We start from the raw sequence: 23,784 nt of genomic DNA, 5'->3' as shown, positions 1-23,784 counted from the left end.
TCTTTTTGATATAGTACCGAATCTTTAGGTAAGAAGGTGCAAAAAATGTCTACTAGCGTTTGTTGAAGTAGCAAATCTTGCTCATTAGTATTCTTCACTCTTCTTCATTTTTTATGAGTTATTACAATTACGCACAACTGACTGAAAAACGTTGCTTTGCTTGATAGCCTCTTTCCTTACATCCTTGTAAACACAATGCTGTTAAGCACCCCCCCCATGCACACGCATCATCAAGATGTAAGATGTGTGGCGAATTAATTGGTTGCTTATGCAACGTTCCCCAATGCCCAAATATGGCAGAATATTTAGGCTGTTGAGAAGAGAGTATGCCGTGTTGTGGCAAAGCAAACCATGGTGTTCTTTTGGACGGTGCTTTTGAGGGTTTCCCCTTAAAAGCATAACGAGGAGCCCCCTTCAAATCACAATAACGCATACGAGTAAAGCAATTAATGAAATAACGATAATCATCATACTCACTACCAATATCATCTGGAAAGCGCGGCTCATTACCCATCATATGATGACATAAAAAATCTTTTAAATCATTGCTATGTTCAGGTGATTGAAAAAACGCTTGTAATCGATTATTCGCTTGTATACATTCTTCTAATGTACTTAATGGTGGAATGCCTGCATGCACAAGAATTGCTTGACTTTCTTTCTCATAATGAAAAAATGGTTGATGGCTTAACCATGACATTAAATCATCAACCTGTGCAGATTGGAGAATGTCTGCTAAGCATTTAGGAATTTTTTTATTGCTTTGATAACCATGATACAGTGCTAATAAAAAAATATCATGATTACCTAAAACGGTGAGGAAACGCTCACCAAGATCGAAGCAAAACTGCATAACCTCAAGCGACTTTTTACCACGATTAACCAAATCACCTGTACACCATAAAATATCTTTATCTTGATTAAAGTCAATCAAGGCAAGCAATTCTTGTAACTGCTTATATTTACCATGAATATCACCAACGACAAATGTTGCCATATACTTCTGTAGTTATTAATGAGAGGTAGTAGAATGAAGTGGCTCTAAAATGGCACGAAAGTCTTTCTTTGTCTTCTCTATAATTTCATCTCTTTCATTAGGATTGCTCCTTGCAATACTCACTACAATATCGATAATCTTTTCCATATTTCTTAATCCATTTGAAGACAGTAACAAATCTTCTATATATGCTAAGTCTTTTTTAACTACAACAGCTATAAATACTAATGTTGCAGCTCGCTTATTCCCATTGTGAAGAAAGTGTCCTTTACAGACATTGTAAATTAATTTTGCAAGTTTATAGTATATATCCAAATCCTCATCGTAGCTCAAACTCTCACTTCTTTCACAACATTGAAACAATTTATCTAGTTCATTACTTGAACATTTAGGAAAAGGGTCTTCTTTATACTCTTCAAACTGATTAAAAAACGTTTCGGCTAAAACTAAAATTAACTGAATTTCTTCCTTAGATAGCATTATTGTGCTGCTAAAGTCTCAAATACGTTTGATAACTTATTTGCTAATTTGGCACTATTCACTATTGTTGAGTAGTGTTTGATAACATCTTCCTTGGGAATGGTATTATTTTGTCCACTCTCATAAACTTTATGCCATGGCGTGCCTGCTTGATGCGTCAAATCCACCAGTTTAAAGCTGGGCTTCTTACCATATAGTTCTATCACCAAATCAATACACTCAGTTTCATCAGTTTCTAAAACCATCAAATCTTGATTATCAATAGGCAACCCTGTATTGATGTGTTGATAAAGATCAGGAATAACTGGTCCGTGTTTCCAAGCTTGAATGTCATTGTCAAAAAGATGATCCTTATTATGCATGGCTCCATAAAATCCAAAAGCAATGTAAGGCAATTTCATTGCTTTAATCTTATCAATTGAAGAGTGATTTTCAATAATATATTGATAGATAGACAAAATTTTTGATATAGACATCCGTATAAAATTTAATAGTTTTTTATAATACTTAGATTATATCATCGTTATGCTCAGCAAAATTTATCCATTATTTCTGAATGTACACACGATTAATAAAGTTTTTCATGCTCCACAGCATAACATTATTTTGATCAAAACTACTTATATTTACCATGAATATCACCAACGACAAATGTTGCCATAATTTACTGCTTGTTAAATAACTCTTTAAAAAAAGTCAATTTATTACTATATTCGTGAGCCATATTTTCATTGAAATAAACCACCTTTATTCTCTTCTCATCCTCACTCAATAGTTCAAAATTTGGCGTTTCGATAAAACGAAATCGTGTTTTATCAAGATTTTTTCCTGCCTGTAAAACTCGTGTTTTATAATGAGGCTCCAATGCTCCATTTGGCATACATAGTAAACTCATTACAAGAATATCTAAACTGTCTTTATCATATAGAATAGTAATAAAATAAGTGAGGCATATCTTTTCTTCATTCTTTCCTGCATTATAGAATGTAGGGAGTGCTGGGGCATAATGTCTATACTCTTTATCATCCCTTCTATTGACAATCATCTCACCTTTATAACTATTCTGGTTAGTGCCAATAAAAATGTTTTTTGTATAGTCTCCTATATTAGTTTTACCCTCTAACGATGCACCAACTGTCTTTAAATCTATATGAATATAAGCATCTTCAACTTCAAAAAACAAATCTGAACCAACTGGGCAAGAATTAGGTTGCCCAATGCCTTTACCATTCAGCAAAGCATATACGATTCGCTCTGCCCCAAAATTTATCGGAAACGTTTGTGCGTGCATCATGATTATAAATAGGTTTACCATCGATCATAAAGGGTTTTTCTCTTGTGCGTACAGCTGATAAATGTCCCACAACCTCTTTTACGCTCACATAGGGTTTAATTTTCTTACAAAACAATGAACTCTCCCCATGGGTAGGAGTAGGGAAGGGGTTTTTAAATCCCATTCTATTGCCTATGATGATGACTCTTTCCCTATGCTGAGGCACACCAAAATCTGATGCTTTAAGCAATCTATATTCAACTTCATAGCCTAGTTTACAAAAGTCATTTATTATCATATCCATAACCTTACCTTTATGCATGGATAATAATCCTTTAACATTTTCTGCTACAAAGAACTTCGGATTTTTATCTTTTATCAAGCGTATAAGCTCTAAATATAAAAAATTTCTTTGATCTTCCATGCAGCGTTTGGTATTGGCAATAGAAAAACCTTGACAAGGAAATCCACCTAGCACTATATCAATATCATTAGGTATTTCAGAGCTTTTAATCTTAGTAATATCACCATGAACAATATGGTTGCCTATATTTAACTTATAGGTATCTACCGCTTCCTTAAAAAAATCATTTGCCCACACAACATCAAATCCTGCCCGAATAAAGCCCAAGTCTAGACCTCCACAACCTGAAAATAAGCTTATTATTCGATAGTTATTATTCATACAAATCATATCTCATGATTTAATTACACCTTTTATCATTATCCATAAATGTCATCACGTAAGTATGTAATTTTACATACTTATCTAAACTTAGTTGCTCTGCCCTCAGTGAAGCATCTATATTTAATTTTTCCCAGTCTTCTTTTTTTAATTTCCATCTGGATTTCACAAAATTATTCCACAAAGTTTTTCTTTTTTGAGAAAATGCCTGCATTAATAACTTTTGAAAAGATAATAGCCATTGCTCACTATAACTTTCTTCCTTTTTCCACCGAAATCTCACCACAGAAGATTGTACTGCCGGCATTGGCTGAAAGCTCTCAGGTGGCACATCAAATAAATGTTCTGCCTCACATAAAAGTTCAATGATAACTGACAACCAACCACGTGCTTTGCCATAACTGCATAACAAACGCTCAGCAACTTCTTTCTGCATCATTAAATGCATATCAATAATATGTTCTCGCTCGGAAATAAACTGTCTAATTAAGGCTGTCGTCAGATGATACGGCAGATTACTCACTAAACGATAGGAGATCTCCTTATCGTAGGAAAAGGTCATGGCATCTTGATGAAGAATTCTAATAGCCCTTTGCTGAATAAATTGTTCTTGGAGAAGTTTTGCCAAATCCTCATCAATCTCTAAAGCCAATAAACTTTCACATGATAGGCTTAATTGTTTTGTCAATGCTCCTGTTCCCGGTCCAACCTCCAATAGCTTATCTTTTTTCTGAATATTCATTGCCTGCACAATTTGATTGATCACTATCTTATCATGCAAAAAGTTTTGTGAAAAATGTTTTTTAGCTTGTACCATTTGTAAGTAATCTTTGTAAGATTTCTATACTGTAACGGAAACTTCCATCATCTGCCTGATTTGTTCCAGCAATATCTAGTGCCGTACCATGATCAACGGATGTACGAGGATATGGAAGTCCTAAAGTAATATTAGTAGTACGATGAAAACCTAAATGTTTAATAATGGGTAAAACCTGATCGTGGTACATACCAAAAAAGCAATCAAATTCTTTAAGGTTGGGTTGAATAAAAGCCGTATCTGCAGACATCACATCACTCAGAAGAAACCCTTGTTGACGAAGTTTATTAATAACCGGTTGTATGATGTCAATTTCTTCTGTTCCCATGTATCCCCCTTCACCAGCATGTGGATTTAACCCTAATACTGCAATCTTTGGTACATGTTTTTTTTGTATACAGTAGTATTGATGGATAATCCGCAATTTCTTTTCAATTAGATCTTGATTGATCGCCTGAGCAACTTGAGAAAGAGGAATATGCGTGGTGGCTAATGCTACACTTAGATCTTCACAAGCCAACATCATTACTACTTCTTGACAATTATTTACTTGCTGAAAATACTCAGTATGACCATAAAACAACTCAGATGAGAAGGATTGTAAATGGGTGTTAATCACACCTTTATGAATAGGTAAAGTTAACACACCTTCGGCAACTTTATCCTTACATAATTGATGTGCGGTGCTTAAAATACTCAAGACATAAGGCACATTCTGTACTGAAAGCTCTCCAGCTATTGATGAGCTATTCATAGCAATAGGATACACAAGTAATTGGGAGTTTTCTTTTGCTTGCTTAGATACGATATTCAACTGACTTCTGTTACTGAGTGTTGCTTTATCAATCACACGTATTTCGATAGCCTGCCCTAATTCCTTTGCTCGCTCTTTGAGTAATTGATTATCTGCAATCACAAAAAGTGCCACATCAGAGAAATGATGCTGCCACTTAGCAAGACGCAAACATAACTCAACACCGACACCAGCAGGCTCACCTCCACAAATGGCTATACGCTTCATTAACGCTAAATTAAAGATTGATTTGTACTGCCGCACGCAACCGTAAGTTACGCAAAAATTCCTGATACTCTGATTGTACTTTGAAATACGTTAGTTGTTGTTTGATTTGCTGGCGTGTTACCTCTTCTGATGCATCATATTGTTTTTTATCAACTAAACGATATAACAGGCGTCCCTGTTGAGAAAATATTTTATGCAACGTATTTCCTATTGCTTGCTTGCCTAATTGAGCGGCTAAAGCTGGCTCAATATCATTAGGTTTGAGCCATTGTGTTTCCCCCCCGTATGTAGCATAACGATCTTTAGAGTATTTTTTAGCCAACTCTGCAAAGGATCGAGCATTCGCATTCAACTCTCTTTCAATATACTCCTCTATTTGCATCATTTCCTGCTCATTATAGCTACCAATAGGCAAGGTAATTTGCTCTAATTTATATTGATAAGCCTCAATCTTTTGCTTGAATTGTTTATCAATCAATTGCAGCAAAAAATACCCCCTTCCAGTTTGGATGGGTTGACTAAGTTGCGACTTATCTAACCTCAATAAAGCTTTATGGAAGACATCAGGCATAGAAGTGGAATCTTGCCACAATAAATTACTGTTCCCGAAACCCTCACTATTATCTGAATACAAAGCAATTGCTTCATCAAAAGATTGCCCAGATAAAACATCTTGATGAATTTGAGCAATCGTATCTTTCGCTTGTTGCCACGCTTGTTTATTGTTTTTATCAGGTTGTATAAGCAACGTCTTAAATTGATATTCCATGGGATCGTTTAATTGATTCTCACGAGCAAGCACCTCATTAACCTCTGTATCGCTAATTTGAATACGATTGCCAAATAATTGTTGTTGTAGTCGCTGTGCCACTAATTGTTGACGAATATTGTCTCTAAATGCTTGTATGCTTAACCCTTGCCTTGCCGCTTGACTATATAGCTCTTTTAGAGATAAATTATTATTTTTAGCAATCACATCAATGCTACTATTAAGCTCTCTCTCATTAACTCGAATCCCATTTTTTTCTGCACTCTCATTTTGTAGTCGTACCATAATCAAATGCTCAATGAGTCGTTTTTTTAATCCTTCCTCATCAGAAATTTCCCCTTCAAGGCTAGCAACCTGCAGATGCCAAGCTTGTTCAAATTCACTCAATAAAATAGGCTTGTCGTTAACCACAGCCACAACAGACTCAACCAATCTTTCTTGTGCCTTAATCATGGAAAATGACAGTATTAAAATGATTAATAGTATAAATTTATATAGTTGCTTTTTTATCATGTTGTTTAAATATTGCCTTTGAATTGCTGTTAAACAAGCATTAGTCCAACTTTGCAGTACAATGGGAGTAAGAAAATTTCATATGGAAATAATAAATAATAGAAGAGATATACCTATTTTAAACCTTTAAGGGATCTTTAGCTATTTTTATACCAAACTAACAAAAAATAACGCTTTAATATCAATGTTCTCTAGTACTTAATAGTACCCATTATTATTTAATATCCAATGCTTCATCATTCTTCTGCTTCAGCCTATGGTAGCCTTATGTTAATAGGTGAACATAGTGTGTTACATCATGCAAAAGCGGTTGTTAGTGCGACCAAACAACAACTTCAAGCTTCTATTTCTCCTCGTGATGATAAGCAAATTTCCATTCAATCTCACTTAGGAAATCTCTGTTTTCCTATTAATCATATTCCTCAAAATCATACTTTCAAGTTTGCACTTGCCAGCATCGCTTATTGCTATGAACATCTTCATCTCCATCAAGGATTTAATATTCATTATCACTCAACCATACCCACCACCATTGGCATGGGTTCTTCAGCAGCAACCGTGGCAGCAACAGTAAAAGCTCTTTATCAATTTGTCAACCAAACAATTGATCAACATACACTATGGAAACACTGCAAATCTATTGTTGTGCAAACACAAGGAAGAGGATCGGGTGCAGATTTATGTGCGGCAATCTATGGTGGAGTTTGCGTGTTTACCGCCACTCAAGGTTGGTTGAAACATATATCTTCCTCTCTACTACAAACATTCAATTGGCAATTACATTATTGTGGATATAAAACAACCACCGATGAAGTATTAAAAATCACCCAAAAATTTGAACAAGCATCCCCTAAAAAAAGCCAACAAATCTATCAAAAAATGGCACAACTTACCGAGGAATTTATCACTGCTTTAATACAACAAGATTCGCTCAAACTCGCCCTTGCTATGAATCGCTACCAGCAACAAATGGTTGCTCTACACATATCCGATAGCACTCTTAATGAGATGATCAACTCTCTCTATCAACATCCAAGCATTCTTGGTGCTAAAATTTCAGGTTCTGGATTAGGTGACTGCATACTATCTTTCGGCACTCCTGATTCCAATACTGTTTTACCAAAATATACAAACTACCACATCAACTTTTAATATTCTCATGCTCACCATTTAAAAAACCCTTCTTTCCATAATTTTGAGTACTCCCCTAAATACCCCCTCCTAATCACTAAATTCTCTAAACACGTTTATAATTAATTACTATCTACTCTCATAATCATTAATGTAAAATATATGCTGAATATTGCACCACTGTCCTATACCGCTAGCAAAGAAAAAGCCGAAGCATTTTGCTCATCCAATATTGCCTTATGCAAATATTGGGGGAAAAGAGATGAAGTGTTAAACTTACCAACCAACTCCAGCCTAAGCATTTCACTTGGCAAATTAGGCACTCGAGCTAGTATATGCATTGGTGAAAGTGATATGCTTATGATTGGTGGCAAACCTATTGCCACTCAATCTGCCGAATATACTCGCTTATTTACTTGGATTAATTCACTATTAGGCAATAATCGTCCATGCCTATATATCCACACATTTAGCAATATTCCCATTGGTGCTGGTGTGGCCTCATCTGCTTCTTCATTTGGTGCTATTTTAAAAGCAATGAACAGTTTTTTTGGGTGGCAGTTAAATGACTCCTTGTTAGCACATTTTGCACGTCTTGGCAGTGGCAGTGCTGCTCGTTCTTTATCACGAGGTTTTGTCTACGCTAAAGCAGGAATAGACTCTAATGGGGTGGACTTTAATGTGATAACTTTACCGCAAACATGGTCTGAATTTAGAGTGGGAATTTTATACGTTAGTCGGGCAAAAAAGCCTGTATCGTCTCGTGATGGAATGAAACTTACTGTACAAACATCTCCTACTTATAAAGGTTGGGTTGAGTATGCTGAAAACTGTTGTGATGAAATGATAAAAGCTATACAAGTCAAAGATTTCACTAAAGTTGGTGAAATTACTGAACGCAATGCATTAACCATGCATGGCACGATGATGGGCTGCTCTCCTCCCCTTATTTACATGCTTCCAAAAACTTTAGAGATTATTCAAAAAGTTCAACAACTGCGTAGCCAAGGGATTGAAGCCTACGCCACTGTGGATGCTGGACCAAATGTCAAATTGGTTTTTCTGAAAAAAGATGAACAAAGTATTAAAGAATCTTTCCCTACTTGCGAAATTATCTCGCCTTTCGAATCTGCCTTTTAATTTTCATCAATCCTCTTCATAAATAAAGACGTTTATTATGCAACATAGCCCAAACGATTCTCTTACCTCTGTTGTCCTTAAAGAAGTTTTAAAAGAAACCAAGTCTGTTCGCCGTTGGCGTGTGATTAGTCGTGTTTTTTGGCTATTTATCATCATCATTGGTGGCAGTGCTATCTTTATGTTATCAGGAAGCAAGCATGATGCTGATAGACTAAAGCCTCATATTGCCGTTGTCCCACTATACGGAATCATTAGCCAAGAAACACCTGTCAGTATTACAAACTTTATCCCTTTGTTAGAAAAAGCTTTCAAAGAGAAAAAATCCGTGGCAGTCTTTATTGATGCTAATAGTCCTGGAGGCTCTCCTGTGCAATCAGCAGTAATTAACGAAGCTATTTATCGCTTTAAAGAGAAATATAATAAGCCTGTGGTTGCCGTTGTCTCTGATTTGTGTGCATCAGGATGTTACTATGCTATTGCTGCTGTAGATAAAATTATTGCCCATAATTCCAGTATCATTGGTTCCATAGGCGTACGTTTAGAGAGCTATGACCTACGCAAACTTATGGAAAAAATAGGAATTAAACAACGCCTACTCACTGCTGGAGAAAACAAAGCTTTATTAAATCCTTTCACAAAATTTAAAGAAAAAGATCGTGCACATCTACAAGCACTGATAGATGAGTCCCATAATGAATTTATTCTTGCTGTTGAACAAGGGCGTGGCTCAAAACTAGATGAGACAAATCCAGACATTTTTTCTGGATTAATTTGGCTAGGTGCAGAAAGTATTGACCTTGGTTTAGTTGATGAACTGGGTGATTTATATACTGAAGCTGAAAATTATTCTACTAACCTATTAGTGCGTTATGAAACCGATAAAAACTTTGTTGAGCAACTTTTAGAAGTAATTAGCCAATTTAACTTCAATACCTCATCTTCATTGCAGGCTCGCTATCATTAATTCTCTAGGATAACTATTATCTATCCATTCCATTGATAAAAAGCTCCAAACCTAAGGTTATTGTTGGACTCTCTGGTGGTGTTGACTCATCACTATCTGCTTGGTTGCTCAAAGAACAGGGCTATCTTGTTGAAGGATTCTTTATGAAAAATTGGGAAGATGACTCCCCCGAATGCCCTGCTACCCAAGACCTTTTAGATGTGATGCACATATGCGATCAGCTAGATATTCACCTTCATGCTAATAATTTTTCTCAAGATTATGTTGAACGAGTGTTCAAAAAATTTGTTTATGAATATGAGCAAGGACGAACACCAAACCCAGATATTCTATGCAACCGTGAGATTAAATTTGATGTTCTTCTCAAAAAAACTCAAGATCTTGGTGCAGACTTTTTTGCCACAGGACATTATGCCAAGCTTATCAAAGATTCTAAAAATTCTCTTCAGCTTCACCGAGGAATTGATGAAAATAAAGATCAAACCTACTTCCTTTACGCACTCGCTCAACAACAACTTAACACCACTCTTTTTCCTCTTGCAGATTGGCATAAAAATGACGTGCGAAAAAAAGCACAGGAATTGAAACTGATTACCCATAATAAAAAAGACAGCACAGGAATCTGTTTTATTGGTAACAAACCTTTTCAAAGTTTCCTACAAAACTACACTCCTTCACAAACTGGTGAAATGATTGATCCGCAAGGCAAGGTTATTGGCACTCATATGGGTACAGCTTTTTATACCATTGGACAACGCAAAGGTCTAGGCATAGGTGGAAAAAAAGATGGCAGTGGACAACCTTGGTATGTCTGTGAAAAAATAGTTTCTAGCAATCAGCTCATGGTTGCACAAGGTGAAAACCACCCTTTGCTCAATCACCATCACCTCAGTGCTAATGAATTAAACTGGATAGGTGAGCCACCAACTACGAATACTCCAAGATTAACAGCAAGAATTCGTCATCGCCAAGTGCTACAAGAAGTGAAAGATATTCACCTTGATACACAGAAAGATACTCTTACTATCATCTTTGTTGAACCACAGTTTGCCATTGCTCCGGGACAATCTGTCGTCTTATATCAAGACACGAGGTGTCTTGGCGGTGGTATAATTTTACACAGGTGGTAAGAGTTATTATTGGTTTTTAACAGGGCGGAAAAACGATGCTCCAGTGCTACTACGTCTAATACATCAATGATAAAAACTGCCCATACGAAAACTGTCCCGCTTTACCATCTACTTATCAACATTTATTTTTTGCTCATACTCACATTATGGAACTCAAAAACCTAGAAACTATACATCAATCCTACGTTGAATCGCTACCAAATTCTGAAAAAGTTTATGTTGAGGGGAGCAAACCTACCATTCAGGTTGGCATGCGAAAAATTCGCCAAACTGAAACTCCAACTGCTAATGGAGAAAGCATCCCAAATCCTGATTTCCATGTATATGACACGTCTGGTCCATATACTGACCCCAATATCCAGATTGATTTCTACAAAGGGCTTCCTGCTATTCGGGAATCATGGATAGAAGAAACTAATGATACTGAACAACTCTGTGATTTCACTTCCCAGTACAGCTTGCAACAACAGGCAGATGAGAAAAAAAAACAAGTCCAATTTCCACACATTAAAAAACCCAAACGAGCATTAAAAGGGAAAAATGTCACACAAATGCACTACGCAAAAAAAGGCATTATCACACCAGAAATGCAATACATTGCCATTCGTGAAAATCAGCAACTTGAAAAAATGCAAGATGAACAAGTGATTAAAAAGCATAAGGGCGAGAACTTTAATGCCAACATGCCAGCTAAAATCACCCCTGAATTTGTACGTGATGAAGTAGCTAGAGGCAGAGCCATTATTCCTGCAAATATCAACCACCCTGAATTAGAGCCGATGATTATTGGGAGAAACTTCCTAGTTAAAATCAACTCCAACATTGGTAACTCAGCAACCTCCTCATCCATTGAAGAAGAAGTAGAAAAAATGGTTTGGTCTGTGCGCTGGGGTGGCGATACACTGATGGACTTATCTACTGGCAATAATATTCACCAAACTCGTGAATGGATTATCCGTAATTGCCCCGTACCAGTTGGCACAGTTCCTATCTATCAAGCACTCGAAAAAGTACACGGCATTGCTGAAAGGTTAAACTGGGAAATTTTCCGTGATACACTCATTGAACAAGCTGAGCAAGGAGTAGATTACTTCACCATTCATGCTGGTGTTTTATTACGTTACGTACCGATGACTTCCGAGCGACTCACCGGTATTGTTTCCCGTGGTGGCTCTATTCATGCAAAATGGAATCTTTACCATCACAAAGAAAACTTTGCCTACGAGCATTTTCGTGAGATTTGTGAGATCTGTGCTCAATACAATGTCTCCCTCTCATTAGGTGATGGCTTACGCCCAGGCTCCATTTCTGATGCCAATGATGAAGCACAAATGTCAGAACTTGCCACCTTAGGCGAACTCACTAAAATTGCTTGGGAATATGATGTACAAGTAATGATTGAAGGACCAGGGCACGTTCCCATGCAACTGATTAAAGAAAACATGGATCAGCAATTAGACCTCTGCCATGAAGCCCCTTTTTACACGCTTGGACCACTCACCACCGATATTGCCCCCGGCTATGATCACATTACCTCGGCTATTGGTGCGGCAATGATTGGCTGGTTTGGTACAGCAATGCTCTGCTACGTTACCCCCAAAGAACACCTTGGCTTACCCAACAAAGAAGATGTGAAAGAAGGATTAATGGCATACAAAGTCGCCGCCCATGCGGCCGATCTTGCTAAAGGACATCCTGCCTCACAGCTACGAGATAACGCCCTATCAAAAGCACGTTTTGAATTCCGCTGGCATGATCAATTTAACCTTGGCTTAGACCCTGATCGAGCACGAGTCTATCATGATGAAACTCTACCCAGAGAATCGGCAAAAGTTGCCCATTTCTGCTCCATGTGTGGTCCTAAATTTTGCTCCATGAAAATCACCCAAGATATTCGAGACTACGCAAAGAAAAACCAAATACAAACCATTGACTTTGCCATTGAAAAAGGCATGCAAGAGCAATCTGAAAAATTCCAACAAAGCAATAAAGAGATTTATCAACAACTATGAGTGACACAACTAACGCAAATATCTATCACGCCACCACTATCCTTGCGGTACGCAAAGATGGGCAAGTTGCACTCGGCGGTGATGGGCAAGTGAGCATGGGCAATACGATTGTTAAAGGGACGGCAAAAAAAGTACGTTCCCTACACAATGGCAAAATCATTGCAGGCTTTGCCGGGGGTACAGCAGATGCTTTCACGCTATTTGATAAATTTGAAGAAAAAATCCGCGAACATCCCTCTAACCTACTTCTTGCTGCGGTTAATCTTGCCAAACTGTGGCGTTCAGATCGATACCTACGCCGCCTTGAAGCCATGCTACTGGTTGCCGATAAAGAACGCATTCTCACCATCTCTGGCTTAGGCGATGTGCTTGAACCCGAGCATGGCGTCATGGCAATTGGCTCAGGCGGTGGCTTTGCACAATCTGCTGCTCGTGCCCTGCATCAGCACTCCTCCCTCACTGCTGAACAAATTGTCAAAGAATCCCTCACTATCAGCGGAGAAACCTGCGTCTACTCCAATACCAACCTGACGATTTTAACTTTATAGCAACCTAGATTAAAGCTATATTAACACATTATACTTACTTGCTAAATATAACTCTCGTTATTTTATATCTTGTATGCTTACCTCCCAAAAAGCCACGCAAGCATACCAAAAGCAGCTAATGTAACAAAAGCAACTTGGCTACTATGCTTATCACCATAACATTCATTAACAAAATGCTCACAATTATCGGAGAATAACGCATATTCTCTTCCAATTTGTAAATTTGCATACCTAACTGCTTCTTTTTTATCATTATCACTTGCCTTTTTTCTTATAATTTTAGGCTTTTCTCCGCCTAAAAAGTTATTTAAAGAATCTCTACAAACCTTTCCACGCTCTTTAGAAGCATGAATAACTTCTTTACCATCAAAAATACCATAATGCCATACTGGAAATTTAAAAACCTTCAAGATATCTCCAACATTGTAAGTCTTGTTTTTTGAATTTATATACATAATATTAATTTTCTTTAATTTTTGTAGTTAAAAAATGATAGAAAGCTAACAAAATTATTTGCCTCACTTCCCATCGCCATATAATCCTTATTATTAGGATTATTTTCAGTTGTGTTAATCATAAAAATTCCTCCTTCTCTAGTATTAAAAAATACAGTAACAACGTATAATTTAATAATTACTAAATTACATACATGTAATCAAAGTCTACCCCTCAATGACAGATGTTCCGGAACATTTGAAGGAAGGTGATAACTCAGCCATGAAGTATATAGCTGGAGCGGCAGTTTTAGCTGCAATCTTGATGTTATTTACAAGATAGTCTATAGCTAAAATATTGGTAAATAAAATACTATACATATGAACAGAGATTATGTATCAAAAAAAAATATCCCCAGTGAAGAACGATTAATTTTTGCCTTGGATGTTGCTACTATTGATGAAGCCAAAAGCATCGTTGAAGAACTGGGCGAATCTGTGGTATTTTATAAACTCGGTCTACAGTTACTCACTTCAGGAAACTACTTTACACTGATTGACTGGCTAATTGCCAAAAATAAAAAACTCTTTCTTGACCTAAAATTTTTTGATATTCCGCAAACGGTTCAATCTGCGGTAAAAAATCTTGCCACCGGTGGGGCAACTTTCGCCACCATACACGGTAACGATCGCATGCTTGAAGCCGCCGTCTCTGTCAAAGGCGAGCTAAAAATCTTAGCGGTAACGGTACTCACCAGTATGGATGAAGATGATGATGCCAAAGACCTAGGTTTTCAAGTGAATATTAAAGACCTTGTGCTCTCACGAGCTAAACGAGCAATTCAATTAAATTGTGATGGCGTTATTGCCTCCGGACTTGAAGCACGAGATTTACGTAATCACTACGGGGACGACTTTATCATTGTCTCTCCCGGCATTCGCCCATTCAAAAATGACGATGATCAAAAACGCACGGTAGATATTGAAGAAGCCTTTCATAATGGCGTGGACTACATCGTCATCGGCAGACCCATCCGCGAACATCACGGCTTTAGCTCTAAACGTGAAGCTGCTGAACACATCCAACAACGGATTAGTCAGGTTTTTGTGTAGCTTCTATGTGCTTTTTTTGAAAAGTAAGATAGCTTATAAGCCAATTGTATTAATACTGAATTGACTTGTTTAATGCAAAATTCATGAAATAACCAGCTTCAATCTATACTTTTAAAAAAGTATAGATTGAAGAGAGTAGCATTTGTTTTTTAATGTCAAATGAAAAATCAAGTTGATACCCCAACTATAATACTAACGCAAGTTAACACTCCTAGAATCCAATTTAATTTTCTAGATTTAGATAATTCTGTTTTTACTGTGTTGAATCTCTCATCATAATCTTCTTGTGCAACAGCAACATGATTAATAATCTTGTATTCTAATTTTTTATATGCCTGCAAAAGTAGTTTATACTCATTTTCAGCAATCTTTACATAACTCTTATCCCTATTATACTTACGAACCTTCCTTGACATAGAAATTTCACTATCTAACTGCTTTAATATATCAAGCACATCATCAAGTTCTTTATTAGCATGATCCTGAATAAATCTTTTTCTATACAACCCACATATTCTTTCAATTTCTTGTTTAGTATAAATTACAGTGTAATCAATTAAATCATGAAATAAAATCTGTAAAGAAAGTAGTAGCTTTTGCAAATTATTATTACCACCCACCCCCCTCAGTAGACATACCTATCTGATTAAGATACTCGGGGTCACTAAGTGCTTGTTCCAAAATTTTTTGTGTCTCAATGGGAGGACTCTCGAGAAACGTTTGCTCAAACTCTTTTAAAGCTGCTGCGTAATTATCATGTATAGCACGTGCCTTAAATAACTGAGATGAGCAGGAAATGGTATTCATTCCTTAAATAATGCAATCTAATTGTTTTTACTTGCACGGTGAATCTGCTAGAAGGTTATCCATTCTTTTCCAAAAACCTTCTACAGAATAATTACAAATAGCAACTTGCTTATTGCTTTTTTTGTATTTGTAACTGCCTGAACACATTACCTCTCACCATATTTGAAGAGATATCCTTACCTGTCTGTGTACGAATCTGTGCTCGCTTAACATAAGCACGATGTTTGTATTTTTCCAAAGTTTCTTTTGGTATGCTCTCTAATAATATCTATGTAATACAAATTAATGACTTACTAAACATAACATCCATCAGTTTAAGGTGTATTTAAATATCTATCCATTGTAACTCTTCAGAAGAATTATATCTGTAATTACTACAAACCTATAATTCTAATGCATTCTCTAAGTTACAATAAAATTTCAACCTTAAAAATATATATGTGACTCTATATTGGATTCTATCAACAAAATAAAAACATATCAACATTTTTTGAAAAAATGCTCTAGGTTTATCCATTAAGTTGCTAAATTTATTCATAAAATCAAGACTCCTTCACGCCATCACCTAAAAAACCGACATGAAATATAAAATCAGAACCACCGCATAAAATTACATCACATTCTGTGTATTTTACTCCTTACTCATATATTTCCTATACTTTTTGTGTTAAAATTACTGCTTAAATTAAAAATAAACAAAAAATCTTTCAGTATTAATTTCAGATAATTACGCTTAATACTTTTATGAAAATTCTTTCCTCTCTTAAGTCAGCTAAGAAAAGACATAAGGATTGCCAGATTGTTCGTCGTCGTGGCAAAATTTTTGTGATCAATAAAACTGATGGTCGTTTTAAGGCTAGACAACGTTAATCACTACCTTTACCATCACTAATCTTTTAACTTTGCAAGTTTTTTCTCGTAACTTGTAAAGAAGTTTTTTGTTGTTTTCACTATTATTCACGGACTTTCACGATTGATGAAAGCCGTTCTCAGTTTTTCGGTGCTAAGAAAAGGTACTTATTGACTTAGCCATTCACTTTGCATTGATTCTACTTGTAAGCTAATTAGAGGTTTTTCCAGAAGGCTCGTTTATTTTCAGCCAGCCTCTTGCCAATAATGTAGCCAAGGAGTAAGAAAATAATGGAAAAAATAATCACGAGCGTTTGCCATTCAGATTGATTACGCTCGTGAATGTCTTGGGTGCTACGTTGTAGCACAGAATTATCAAATTTTAAAAATTCAATATTTTTCTTTAAGCGTAGATTTTCTTGATTGATTTTTAAGGGATCTGCAAGAATTTCTTCATAGCGAGTAAGCTTAGATTGTTGGTTGAAAATTTGTTTTTTTAAGTTAAGATTTTGCTGACGATATTTGGTGATTTCTTCTTGTAGAAATGCCGCCTCTTTTTTATTTGCCGCAAGCTCTGTTTGTAAGCTCAATTGTTCTTTTTTCAAAGTAAATATTTGTTGTTGACGTCCTGGGGTTGAGGTGATGTGTTGACTTTCAATCCAACCAACTTTGCCATCTTCTAGACGAATTTGATTCCAACTCTCGTTATTGACAGCAATAATATGAATTTTTTGCCCTGCATCTAAATAGGCAATAATGCTTGCATCCAAATCTGGATTAGCATACAAAACGGTGGTTAAGTTATCACTAACATAACCCACAAAAGTTTTGGCATGAAGCGGCAAACTGATAGCTATAATACTGAGGGATAAAAACAGTATGCATAGGTGTCTTTTTATAGAATTTAGGTGATTAGCCACTCTTTTTTAATTTTGCAATTTGCTGGGTTAATTCCTGTATGTTTTGTGTAATAAGCTGGTGAGATTGCCTACTTTTTTCCACTAACTTAGCAGGTGCTTTATCAAGATAATTTGGATTGTTCAATTTTCCCATCTAGCGTAGCTTTTTGCTTTTCTAATTGTTTGATTTCTTTCTCAATGCGTGTAATCTCGGCAGTTAAATCAATCGCACCATCAAAGGGAATAGTGATTTTAAAATGACGACACAAGTCAGTCATCCCCAAACTATCTTGCTGAGATATCTCACAAGATTTCGCTTTACCAAGCAAGAGAATAAGCGAGGCAAACAGCTTGTGATATTGCTCATCTTGTGCGTGGGTATTGGCTAATAGAATACTGATGGTCGCTGATGGTTTGATATTGTTTTTTGCACGTAAGCTCCGCACGGTGGTCACTAAATCTTTTAGCCAATCAAATTTTTCTTCTATTTGTGAATCAACTTTCTCACTATCGTATGCTGGATAAGCTTGACGCATAATCGCACTTGTCTGTTTTTCATGCTGAGACAAGGGTAATTGTTGCCATATTTCCTCAGTAATAAAAGGAATCACCGGGTGTGCTAAGCGACAGATACTGTCTAATGTATTAATCAGCACTTCAATAACTTGTTGATTTTCATATTTATTAATCAGTGGCTTAATCATTTCAATGTACCAATCACAAAAATCATGCCAAACAAATTCATAAAGCACATTTGCCATTAAATCAAAACGGTATTTTACAATAGCATCTTCAATAGATTGAACGGTTTGGTGCAGACGTGAATGTAGCCATTGATTGCACAGCATTAAGGTGGCTTGATCCTCTTCTGAAAGTGCTATTGGCTGTTGATTTTCCGTTACTTGCTGATGTTTGCTAATGGTAAATCGAGCTGAATTCCAAAGCTTATTACAGAAATTACGATAGCCTTCACAACGGTTTAGTTCAAAGCGAATATCTCTACCTGTTGATGCCATTGCCATAAAGGTAAAACGTAGGGCATCGCAACCATAGGTTGGAATCCCCTCTGGATATTCTTTGATGGTGTCTTGACGAATTTTTTCCGCAAGTTGGGGTTGCATCAATCCGGTTGTTCGTTTTTCAAGCAAGGTATCTAGGCTAACGCCATCAATAATATCGATAGGATCCAGTACGTTACCTTTTGATTTAGACATTTTATCGCCTTTGCTATCACGTACCAAACCGTGTACATAAATTTGCTTGAATGGAACTTCACCAGTAAAGTGCACGCCAAACATTATCATTCGTGCTACCCAAAAGAAAATAATGTCAAAGCCTGTCACTAAAATACTGGTTGGATAGAAAGTTTTTAAGGCATCGGTTGAATCTGGCCAACCTAACGTTGAAAATGGCCACAATGCCGAGGAGAACCATGTATCCAACACATCTTCATCTTGTCTTAATGACCCTGTGTAACCACTCTCATCAGCTATTTTTTTTGCAGCTTCTTCATCTTTTGCAACAATATGCGTGCCATCTTCTTTGTACCACACGGGAATACGATGCCCCCACCAAAGCTGGCGAGAAATACACCAATCTTGAATATTTTCTAACCACTGGAAGTAGGTATTTTCCCAGTTTTGCGGAATAAATTGAATGTCTTTATTTTTTACTACTTCAATGGCTTTTTTCGCTAATACATCGGCTTTAACAAACCACTGGTCAGTAAGATATGGTTCAATCACTACACCAGAGCGATCACCATAGGGACGCTTCATTTCATGATCATCAATGGAAACTAATAACTCTGCTGAGCGTAAATCTTCCACGATTTTATCCCGTGCCTCAAAACGCTCTAGCCCCTGATACCTGCTTGGAGCATTTTCATTCATAATTGCCTCTGGGGTAAAGAGATTAATGACTTCCATTTCGTGCCGTTGACCGACTTGATAGTCATTAAAATCATGTGCTGGCGTGATTTTCACACAGCCTGTACCAAACTCAGGATCAACGTAGTCATCAGCAATCACAGGGATTTGACGCTCCGTCATCGGTACCCATACTGTTTTTCCAATAAATTCAGCATATCTTTCATCTTTTGGATTGACGGCTAAAGCACCATCTGCCAAGATGGTTTCTGGACGGGTAGTTGCAATTAAGAGATATTTTTTACCAGCTACTTCACCATCAACAAAAGGATAGCGAACTGTGTATAAAAAGCCTTTTTCTTCTTTGTTAATGACTTCTAAATCAGAAATCGCAGAAAGCAATTTAGGATCCCAATTGACTAATCGCTTGCCTCGATAAATTAAGCCTTGTTCATGCAGGCGAACAAAAACCTCCGTTACCGCATCCGACATCTCTTTGTCCATGGTAAAGCGTTCACGCTGCCAATCTACAGATGCACCCATGCGTCTCAATTGACGTGAGATATTACCACCTGATTGATTTTTCCATTCCCATACTTTATCAATAAACTTTTCTCGCCCAAGGTCGGTACGCTTCACACCTTCCCCAAGTAGCTTACGTTCAACAAGCATTTGCGTGGCAATACCTGCATGATCGGTACCCGGTTGCCATAAAGCATTGTTGCCTTTCATACGGTGATAACGAGTTAAACAATCCATAATCGTATCTTGAAAGGCATGTCCCATATGCAAACTCCCCGTTACATTGGGTGGCGGAATCATCAAGCACCAAGCAGGCTTTTCGGTGCAACTATCTTCGGCAGCAAAATGATTTTCTTTTTCCCAACGTTCATAGAGCTTCTGCTCCATGGCTTTGGGTTGATAAGTTTTATCGATAGACATGGGTATTTATTGTTGTATGATCCAATTGGCTAATAACGGCACAGGGCGACCCGTTGCTCCTTTTTTCTTACCTTCTAACCATGCCACACCTGCAATATCAAGATGTGCCCACGTAGTATTTTTTACAAAACGTTTGAGAAAGCAACCTGCGGTAATACTGCCAGCAGCTCGTCCACCAATATTAGCCATGTCCGCAAAATTACTGTGCAGAAGCTTATCGTATTCATCGTCTAAAGGGAGTTGCCAACAGGGGTCACATACGGACTGTCCAACCTCCATAAGTTCCTTAGCAAATGCATCATCATTGGACATCACTGCACTTCGGTGATTGCCTAATGCAATAATGCATGCCCCTGTGAGAGTTGCCACATTAATCATTTTTGTCGGCTGATAGGTTTCTTCAGCGTAGCTTAATGCATCAGCTAGAATCAAGCGACCTTCAGCATCAGTATTAAGTACTTCAACAGTTTTTCCAGAGTAGGATAGGAAAATATCTCCCGGTTTAGTTGCCCGATCTGATGGCATATTTTCTACTGCTGGAATGACTGCTACCACTCGAGTTTGACAGGACATGCTTTCAGCAAGAAAATGCATGGTGCCAAATACACTGGCTGCCCCACACATATCGTATTTCATTTCATCCATACTAGCAGAGGGTTTTAATGAGATCCCTCCTGTATCAAAGGTAACACCTTTACCCACTAATACAATCGTATCATTGCTTTTTGCTTGCCCTGGTGTGTATTCAATCTCAATAAATTTAGCTTCTTGTTTACTGCCTTGACTCACACTCAGCAATACATTCATCCCTAACTGTTGCATGTCAGCTTCATCTTTAACTCGGATGGTTAAACAGTCATATTGCTGTCCCATTTGCTCAGCAAAATTAGCTAAGTACGTTGGCGTGCAAACATTGGCTGGCAAATCTCCAAGGAAACGTGTGGTGTTCACCCCCATTCCTAATGATGCTCCTAGAAATAGTGCGTCATTTCCTTGTTGCTCATCGTTAATTGTTTGATTAACGATACAGCTTACTTTTTCTAGTGGGGTATGCTTGTCTGTATCTTTACTGCAATTATCTTTTGTATAAAGAGCAATGCCTTGCTGTAATGCCTGCTTACTATACTGATAAGTTTGACGCTGCAATTGAAATGCTAACTGCTGTAACATATATGTGATGGAAAGCTCTTCCTTACAAGCTGCGAACAGATGGACGCCTAAGTGCTTAATTGGTAATGGCTTGATTGCCGAGATTATGCTCTCAATGGCTTTGTGGTAATTTTTTTTACTGCATTTTTCAGATTCTCCTAAACCCACAAGTAAAATTCGTGGTGTACAAGCATTGTTTTTACCCATTGAGACTAAATGAGTCAAACCTAATTTTCCCGTAAAATCACCTTGTGAAATGATTTCCTCAATATTTCCATCCCTCAGTAGTGTAGTTAACTCACTATTTGCAGAAAAATTTTCTTGTAATTTGTCACTATAAAAGCCGATGCATATGCAATCGCATGACTGGTTTTGTAGAGCAGTAGTGGTAATAAAATCAATCATTGGAGTATCTGTTTTGTATGATTAAGAATTAGCAATTTCAAGCAACATATCGTTGACTCGTTGTGGATTTATATCTGGCGTAATGCCATGACCTAGGTTAAATACATGGCCCGTTGATGAACCATCATAAGAAAAATCTGTTATGATTTGTCGGGTTTCTCTGCGTACCACTTCAGTATTATATTTTAAAATACTGGGATCTAAATTGCCTTGCAAAGCAACTTTATCTCCTACCATTTTTTTCGCTTTTTTAATGTCCACACTCCAATCAATGCCTAATGCATCTGCACCACTTTGTGCCATTGCCTCTAACCAGTTTCCTCCTCCTTTGGTAAATAGAATAATTGGAATTTGTTGACCATTATGTGTGCGATGTAAACGCTCCATAACTCTAACCATCGGGGAGAGAGAAAAATCATAATAGGCTTGTGTGCTGAGTATACCACCCCATGTATCAAAAATTTGTATGGCTTGTGCACCCTTTCTGATTTGTGCATTTAAATAATCTGCCACCGCATCCACAAGTTTATCTAGTAGCAATAAACAATCTTGTGTATGCTCGTATGCTAGTTGCTTTATTTTACCAAAATCTGTTTTTCCTCTTCCTTCAACCATGTAAGTTGCTAACGTCCATGGGCTACCAGAAAAGCCTATTAACGGTACTCGCTCATCTAATTCATGACGAATCCGCTCCACAGCCTGTAAGACATAATCTAAATCTTTTTCAATCGTTAATGTTTTAATTGCATCAATATCTTGGCGATGAGTAATCGGATTGCGAAAAACAGGACCCTCACCTTCTGAAAAATTAAGCCCAAGACCCATGGCATCTGGAATGGTTAAAATATCAGAAAATAAAATTGCTGCATCTAATTGAGGGAATCGACGCAAAGGTTGTAGAGTAACTTCTGTTGCTAGTTCAGGATTTTTGCATAAATCCAAAAAAGAACCTGCCTGCTTACGAGTTTCTCGATACTCTGGTAAATACCTACCTGCTTGACGCATAATCCATACCGGCGTACGATCGACGGGTTCTCTTAATAACGCCTTAAGAAAACGATGCTTAGTTGTTTTATCTGACACAAGAATGTATTCCCGTTTTTGTTACAAAAAAAAACACCAGCAACTGAGGCTGGTGCTAAATAATAGTGAATACTGTGTTCACTTAGCGATATTACATGCCATATTTTTCCATGAACTTCTCAACTCGTCCACGTGTTGCACCCACATTTTGCTTACCGGTATAAAACGGGTGTGAAGCACTGGATACATCTACACGAATAAGCGGATAAGTTTGACCATCTAGCTCAATTGTGTCAGAAGAATTTAGCGTGGAACTGGTTATAAAAGTCTCACCTGTTGGTATGTCTTGAAAGACTACTTGACGATATTCAGGATGAATGTCTGATTTCATAATTTTTTTAATTCATTAATTTAAAAAGTAATACATCGGCGTATTAATTATAACCGAAGTAGGCAGTATAATTGTCTTTTCATCATTCCTCTTGAGGTTAAATTTATCAATTGTTAGCCAGTATTTATACGGGCTTTATTATTGAAATAAAATAAATTTATCTAGTAAAGTGCACAGGTGAATTTGTCATCAAACTATTCTTATCTGATGTTTGCCTCAAATTTAAGAGCTATTTGACTGTTTTAGATAGCCAATTATCCATAACAACATGAGTGTTTTCTATTTTTTTAATCAATTGCCTTCTACCAATGAATGGGCTCTTAAGCAAGAACGCCCCCTTCCTTTCTATTGCGTGGCTTCTCAACAAACTGCTGGTAGAGGAAGAAGAGCTAATCATTGGTGTAGTCACCAAGGTGATTTATTA

The 23,784-nt window shown here is 37.1% G+C and overlaps 14 protein-coding genes across 14 annotated transcripts; 7 read left to right on the top strand and 7 right to left on the bottom strand.

The window, feature by feature from the left end:
- Positions 1-127: 127 nt before the first annotated feature.
- LOC145274092 (bis(5'-nucleosyl)-tetraphosphatase, symmetrical-like) lies at positions 128-997 on the bottom strand. Its single transcript, XM_080127269.1, has one exon. The coding sequence runs from the start codon at positions 995-997 to the stop codon at positions 128-130; it is 870 nt and encodes a 289-aa protein (XP_079983395.1).
- Positions 998-2,942: 1,945 nt separating this feature from the next.
- On the bottom strand, positions 2,943-4,177 carry LOC145274091 (ribosomal RNA small subunit methyltransferase A-like). The gene is made up of 2 exons (XM_080127268.1): positions 3,719-4,177; positions 2,943-3,020 (listed from the first exon to the last, which is right to left on the bottom strand). Exons 1-2 carry the CDS (start codon positions 4,175-4,177, stop codon positions 2,943-2,945), a joined length of 537 nt encoding a protein of 178 aa, XP_079983394.1.
- A 61-nt stretch (positions 4,178-4,238) lies between these two features.
- Positions 4,239-5,273, bottom strand: LOC145274090 (4-hydroxythreonine-4-phosphate dehydrogenase-like). Its single transcript, XM_080127267.1, has one exon. The coding sequence runs from the start codon at positions 5,271-5,273 to the stop codon at positions 4,239-4,241; it is 1,035 nt and encodes a 344-aa protein (XP_079983393.1).
- A 10-nt stretch (positions 5,274-5,283) lies between these two features.
- Positions 5,284-6,495, bottom strand: LOC145274088 (chaperone SurA-like). The gene has a single exon (XM_080127266.1). It carries the CDS (start codon positions 6,493-6,495, stop codon positions 5,284-5,286), a length of 1,212 nt encoding a protein of 403 aa, XP_079983392.1.
- Positions 6,496-6,783: 288 nt separating this feature from the next.
- On the top strand, positions 6,784-7,707 carry LOC145274087 (uncharacterized). Its single transcript, XM_080127265.1, has one exon. The coding sequence runs from the start codon at positions 6,784-6,786 to the stop codon at positions 7,705-7,707; it is 924 nt and encodes a 307-aa protein (XP_079983391.1).
- A 141-nt stretch (positions 7,708-7,848) lies between these two features.
- Positions 7,849-8,826, top strand: LOC145274086 (uncharacterized). The gene has a single exon (XM_080127264.1). The coding sequence runs from the start codon at positions 7,849-7,851 to the stop codon at positions 8,824-8,826; it is 978 nt and encodes a 325-aa protein (XP_079983390.1).
- Positions 8,827-8,863: 37 nt separating this feature from the next.
- On the top strand, positions 8,864-9,790 carry LOC145274085 (Na(+)/H(+) antiporter NhaA-like). Its single transcript, XM_080127263.1, has one exon. The coding sequence runs from the start codon at positions 8,864-8,866 to the stop codon at positions 9,788-9,790; it is 927 nt and encodes a 308-aa protein (XP_079983389.1).
- Positions 9,791-9,933: 143 nt separating this feature from the next.
- On the top strand, positions 9,934-10,920 carry LOC145274084 (tRNA-specific 2-thiouridylase MnmA-like). The gene has a single exon (XM_080127262.1). The coding sequence runs from the start codon at positions 9,934-9,936 to the stop codon at positions 10,918-10,920; it is 987 nt and encodes a 328-aa protein (XP_079983388.1).
- A 146-nt stretch (positions 10,921-11,066) lies between these two features.
- On the top strand, positions 11,067-12,932 carry LOC145274083 (phosphomethylpyrimidine synthase-like). Its single transcript, XM_080127261.1, has 2 exons — positions 11,067-11,531; positions 11,613-12,932. The coding sequence occupies exons 1-2, from the start codon at positions 11,067-11,069 to the stop codon at positions 12,930-12,932; spliced, it is 1,785 nt and encodes a 594-aa protein (XP_079983387.1).
- On the top strand, positions 12,929-13,480 carry LOC145274082 (ATP-dependent protease subunit HslV-like). The gene has a single exon (XM_080127260.1). It carries the CDS (start codon positions 12,929-12,931, stop codon positions 13,478-13,480), a length of 552 nt encoding a protein of 183 aa, XP_079983386.1.
- An 815-nt stretch (positions 13,481-14,295) lies between these two features.
- Positions 14,296-15,027, top strand: LOC145274080 (orotidine 5'-phosphate decarboxylase-like). The gene has a single exon (XM_080127259.1). The coding sequence runs from the start codon at positions 14,296-14,298 to the stop codon at positions 15,025-15,027; it is 732 nt and encodes a 243-aa protein (XP_079983385.1).
- Positions 15,028-17,704: 2,677 nt separating this feature from the next.
- LOC145274079 (valine--tRNA ligase-like) lies at positions 17,705-20,392 on the bottom strand. The gene has a single exon (XM_080127258.1). It carries the CDS (start codon positions 20,390-20,392, stop codon positions 17,705-17,707), a length of 2,688 nt encoding a protein of 895 aa, XP_079983384.1.
- Positions 20,393-20,398: 6 nt separating this feature from the next.
- On the bottom strand, positions 20,399-21,946 carry LOC145274078 (putative cytosol aminopeptidase). Its single transcript, XM_080127257.1, has one exon. The coding sequence runs from the start codon at positions 21,944-21,946 to the stop codon at positions 20,399-20,401; it is 1,548 nt and encodes a 515-aa protein (XP_079983383.1).
- A 21-nt stretch (positions 21,947-21,967) lies between these two features.
- On the bottom strand, positions 21,968-23,360 carry LOC145274077 (uroporphyrinogen decarboxylase-like). Its single transcript, XM_080127256.1, has 2 exons — positions 23,186-23,360; positions 21,968-23,022 (listed from the first exon to the last, which is right to left on the bottom strand). The coding sequence occupies exons 1-2, from the start codon at positions 23,358-23,360 to the stop codon at positions 21,968-21,970; spliced, it is 1,230 nt and encodes a 409-aa protein (XP_079983382.1).
- Positions 23,361-23,784: the final 424 nt, after the last annotated feature.

The sequence above is a fragment of the Euprymna scolopes genome, unplaced genomic scaffold (assembly GCF_053919585.1).
Source record: "Euprymna scolopes isolate OS-2025 unplaced genomic scaffold, ASM5391958v1 sca258, whole genome shotgun sequence".
Classification (NCBI taxonomy): domain Eukaryota; kingdom Metazoa; phylum Mollusca; class Cephalopoda; order Sepiida; family Sepiolidae; genus Euprymna; species Euprymna scolopes.
The sequence above is the reverse complement of the archived record's forward strand: the minus strand, read 5'-3'. Positions and strand labels throughout refer to the sequence as shown.

Excerpts from the sequence above, each read along its gene's own strand:
- LOC145274077 (XM_080127256.1), bottom strand. The coding sequence starts at position 23,360 with ATGAAATCAGACATTCATCCTGAATATCGTCAAGTAGTCTTTCAAGAC. Across the intron at positions 23,023-23,185 it reads TTCACACCCGTTTTATACCG|ATAAAACAACTAAGCATCGT; the intron begins GTAAGCAAAATG and ends TTCTTGTGTCAG.
- LOC145274087 (XM_080127265.1), top strand. The coding sequence starts at position 6,784 with ATGCTTCATCATTCTTCTGCTTCAGCCTATGGTAGCCTTATGTTAATA.
- LOC145274083 (XM_080127261.1), top strand. The coding sequence starts at position 11,067 with ATGGAACTCAAAAACCTAGAAACTATACATCAATCCTACGTTGAATCG. Across the intron at positions 11,532-11,612 it reads AATACATTGCCATTCGTGAA|AAAATCACCCCTGAATTTGT; the intron begins AATCAGCAACTT and ends AACATGCCAGCT.
- LOC145274092 (XM_080127269.1), bottom strand. The coding sequence starts at position 997 with ATGGCAACATTTGTCGTTGGTGATATTCATGGTAAATATAAGCAGTTA.
- LOC145274085 (XM_080127263.1), top strand. The coding sequence starts at position 8,864 with ATGCAACATAGCCCAAACGATTCTCTTACCTCTGTTGTCCTTAAAGAA.
- LOC145274086 (XM_080127264.1), top strand. The coding sequence starts at position 7,849 with ATGCTGAATATTGCACCACTGTCCTATACCGCTAGCAAAGAAAAAGCC.
- LOC145274082 (XM_080127260.1), top strand. The coding sequence starts at position 12,929 with ATGAGTGACACAACTAACGCAAATATCTATCACGCCACCACTATCCTT.
- LOC145274091 (XM_080127268.1), bottom strand. The coding sequence starts at position 4,177 with ATGAATATTCAGAAAAAAGATAAGCTATTGGAGGTTGGACCGGGAACA. Across the intron at positions 3,021-3,718 it reads CGGCAGTACAATCTTCTGTG|GCTATGAAGTTGAATATAGA; the intron begins GTGAGATTTCGG and ends TTTGTAAACTAG.
- LOC145274088 (XM_080127266.1), bottom strand. The coding sequence starts at position 6,495 with ATGATTAAGGCACAAGAAAGATTGGTTGAGTCTGTTGTGGCTGTGGTT.
- LOC145274078 (XM_080127257.1), bottom strand. The coding sequence starts at position 21,946 with ATGATTGATTTTATTACCACTACTGCTCTACAAAACCAGTCATGCGAT.
- LOC145274079 (XM_080127258.1), bottom strand. The coding sequence starts at position 20,392 with ATGTCTATCGATAAAACTTATCAACCCAAAGCCATGGAGCAGAAGCTC.
- LOC145274080 (XM_080127259.1), top strand. The coding sequence starts at position 14,296 with ATGAACAGAGATTATGTATCAAAAAAAAATATCCCCAGTGAAGAACGA.
- LOC145274084 (XM_080127262.1), top strand. The coding sequence starts at position 9,934 with ATGAAAAATTGGGAAGATGACTCCCCCGAATGCCCTGCTACCCAAGAC.
- LOC145274090 (XM_080127267.1), bottom strand. The coding sequence starts at position 5,273 with ATGAAGCGTATAGCCATTTGTGGAGGTGAGCCTGCTGGTGTCGGTGTT.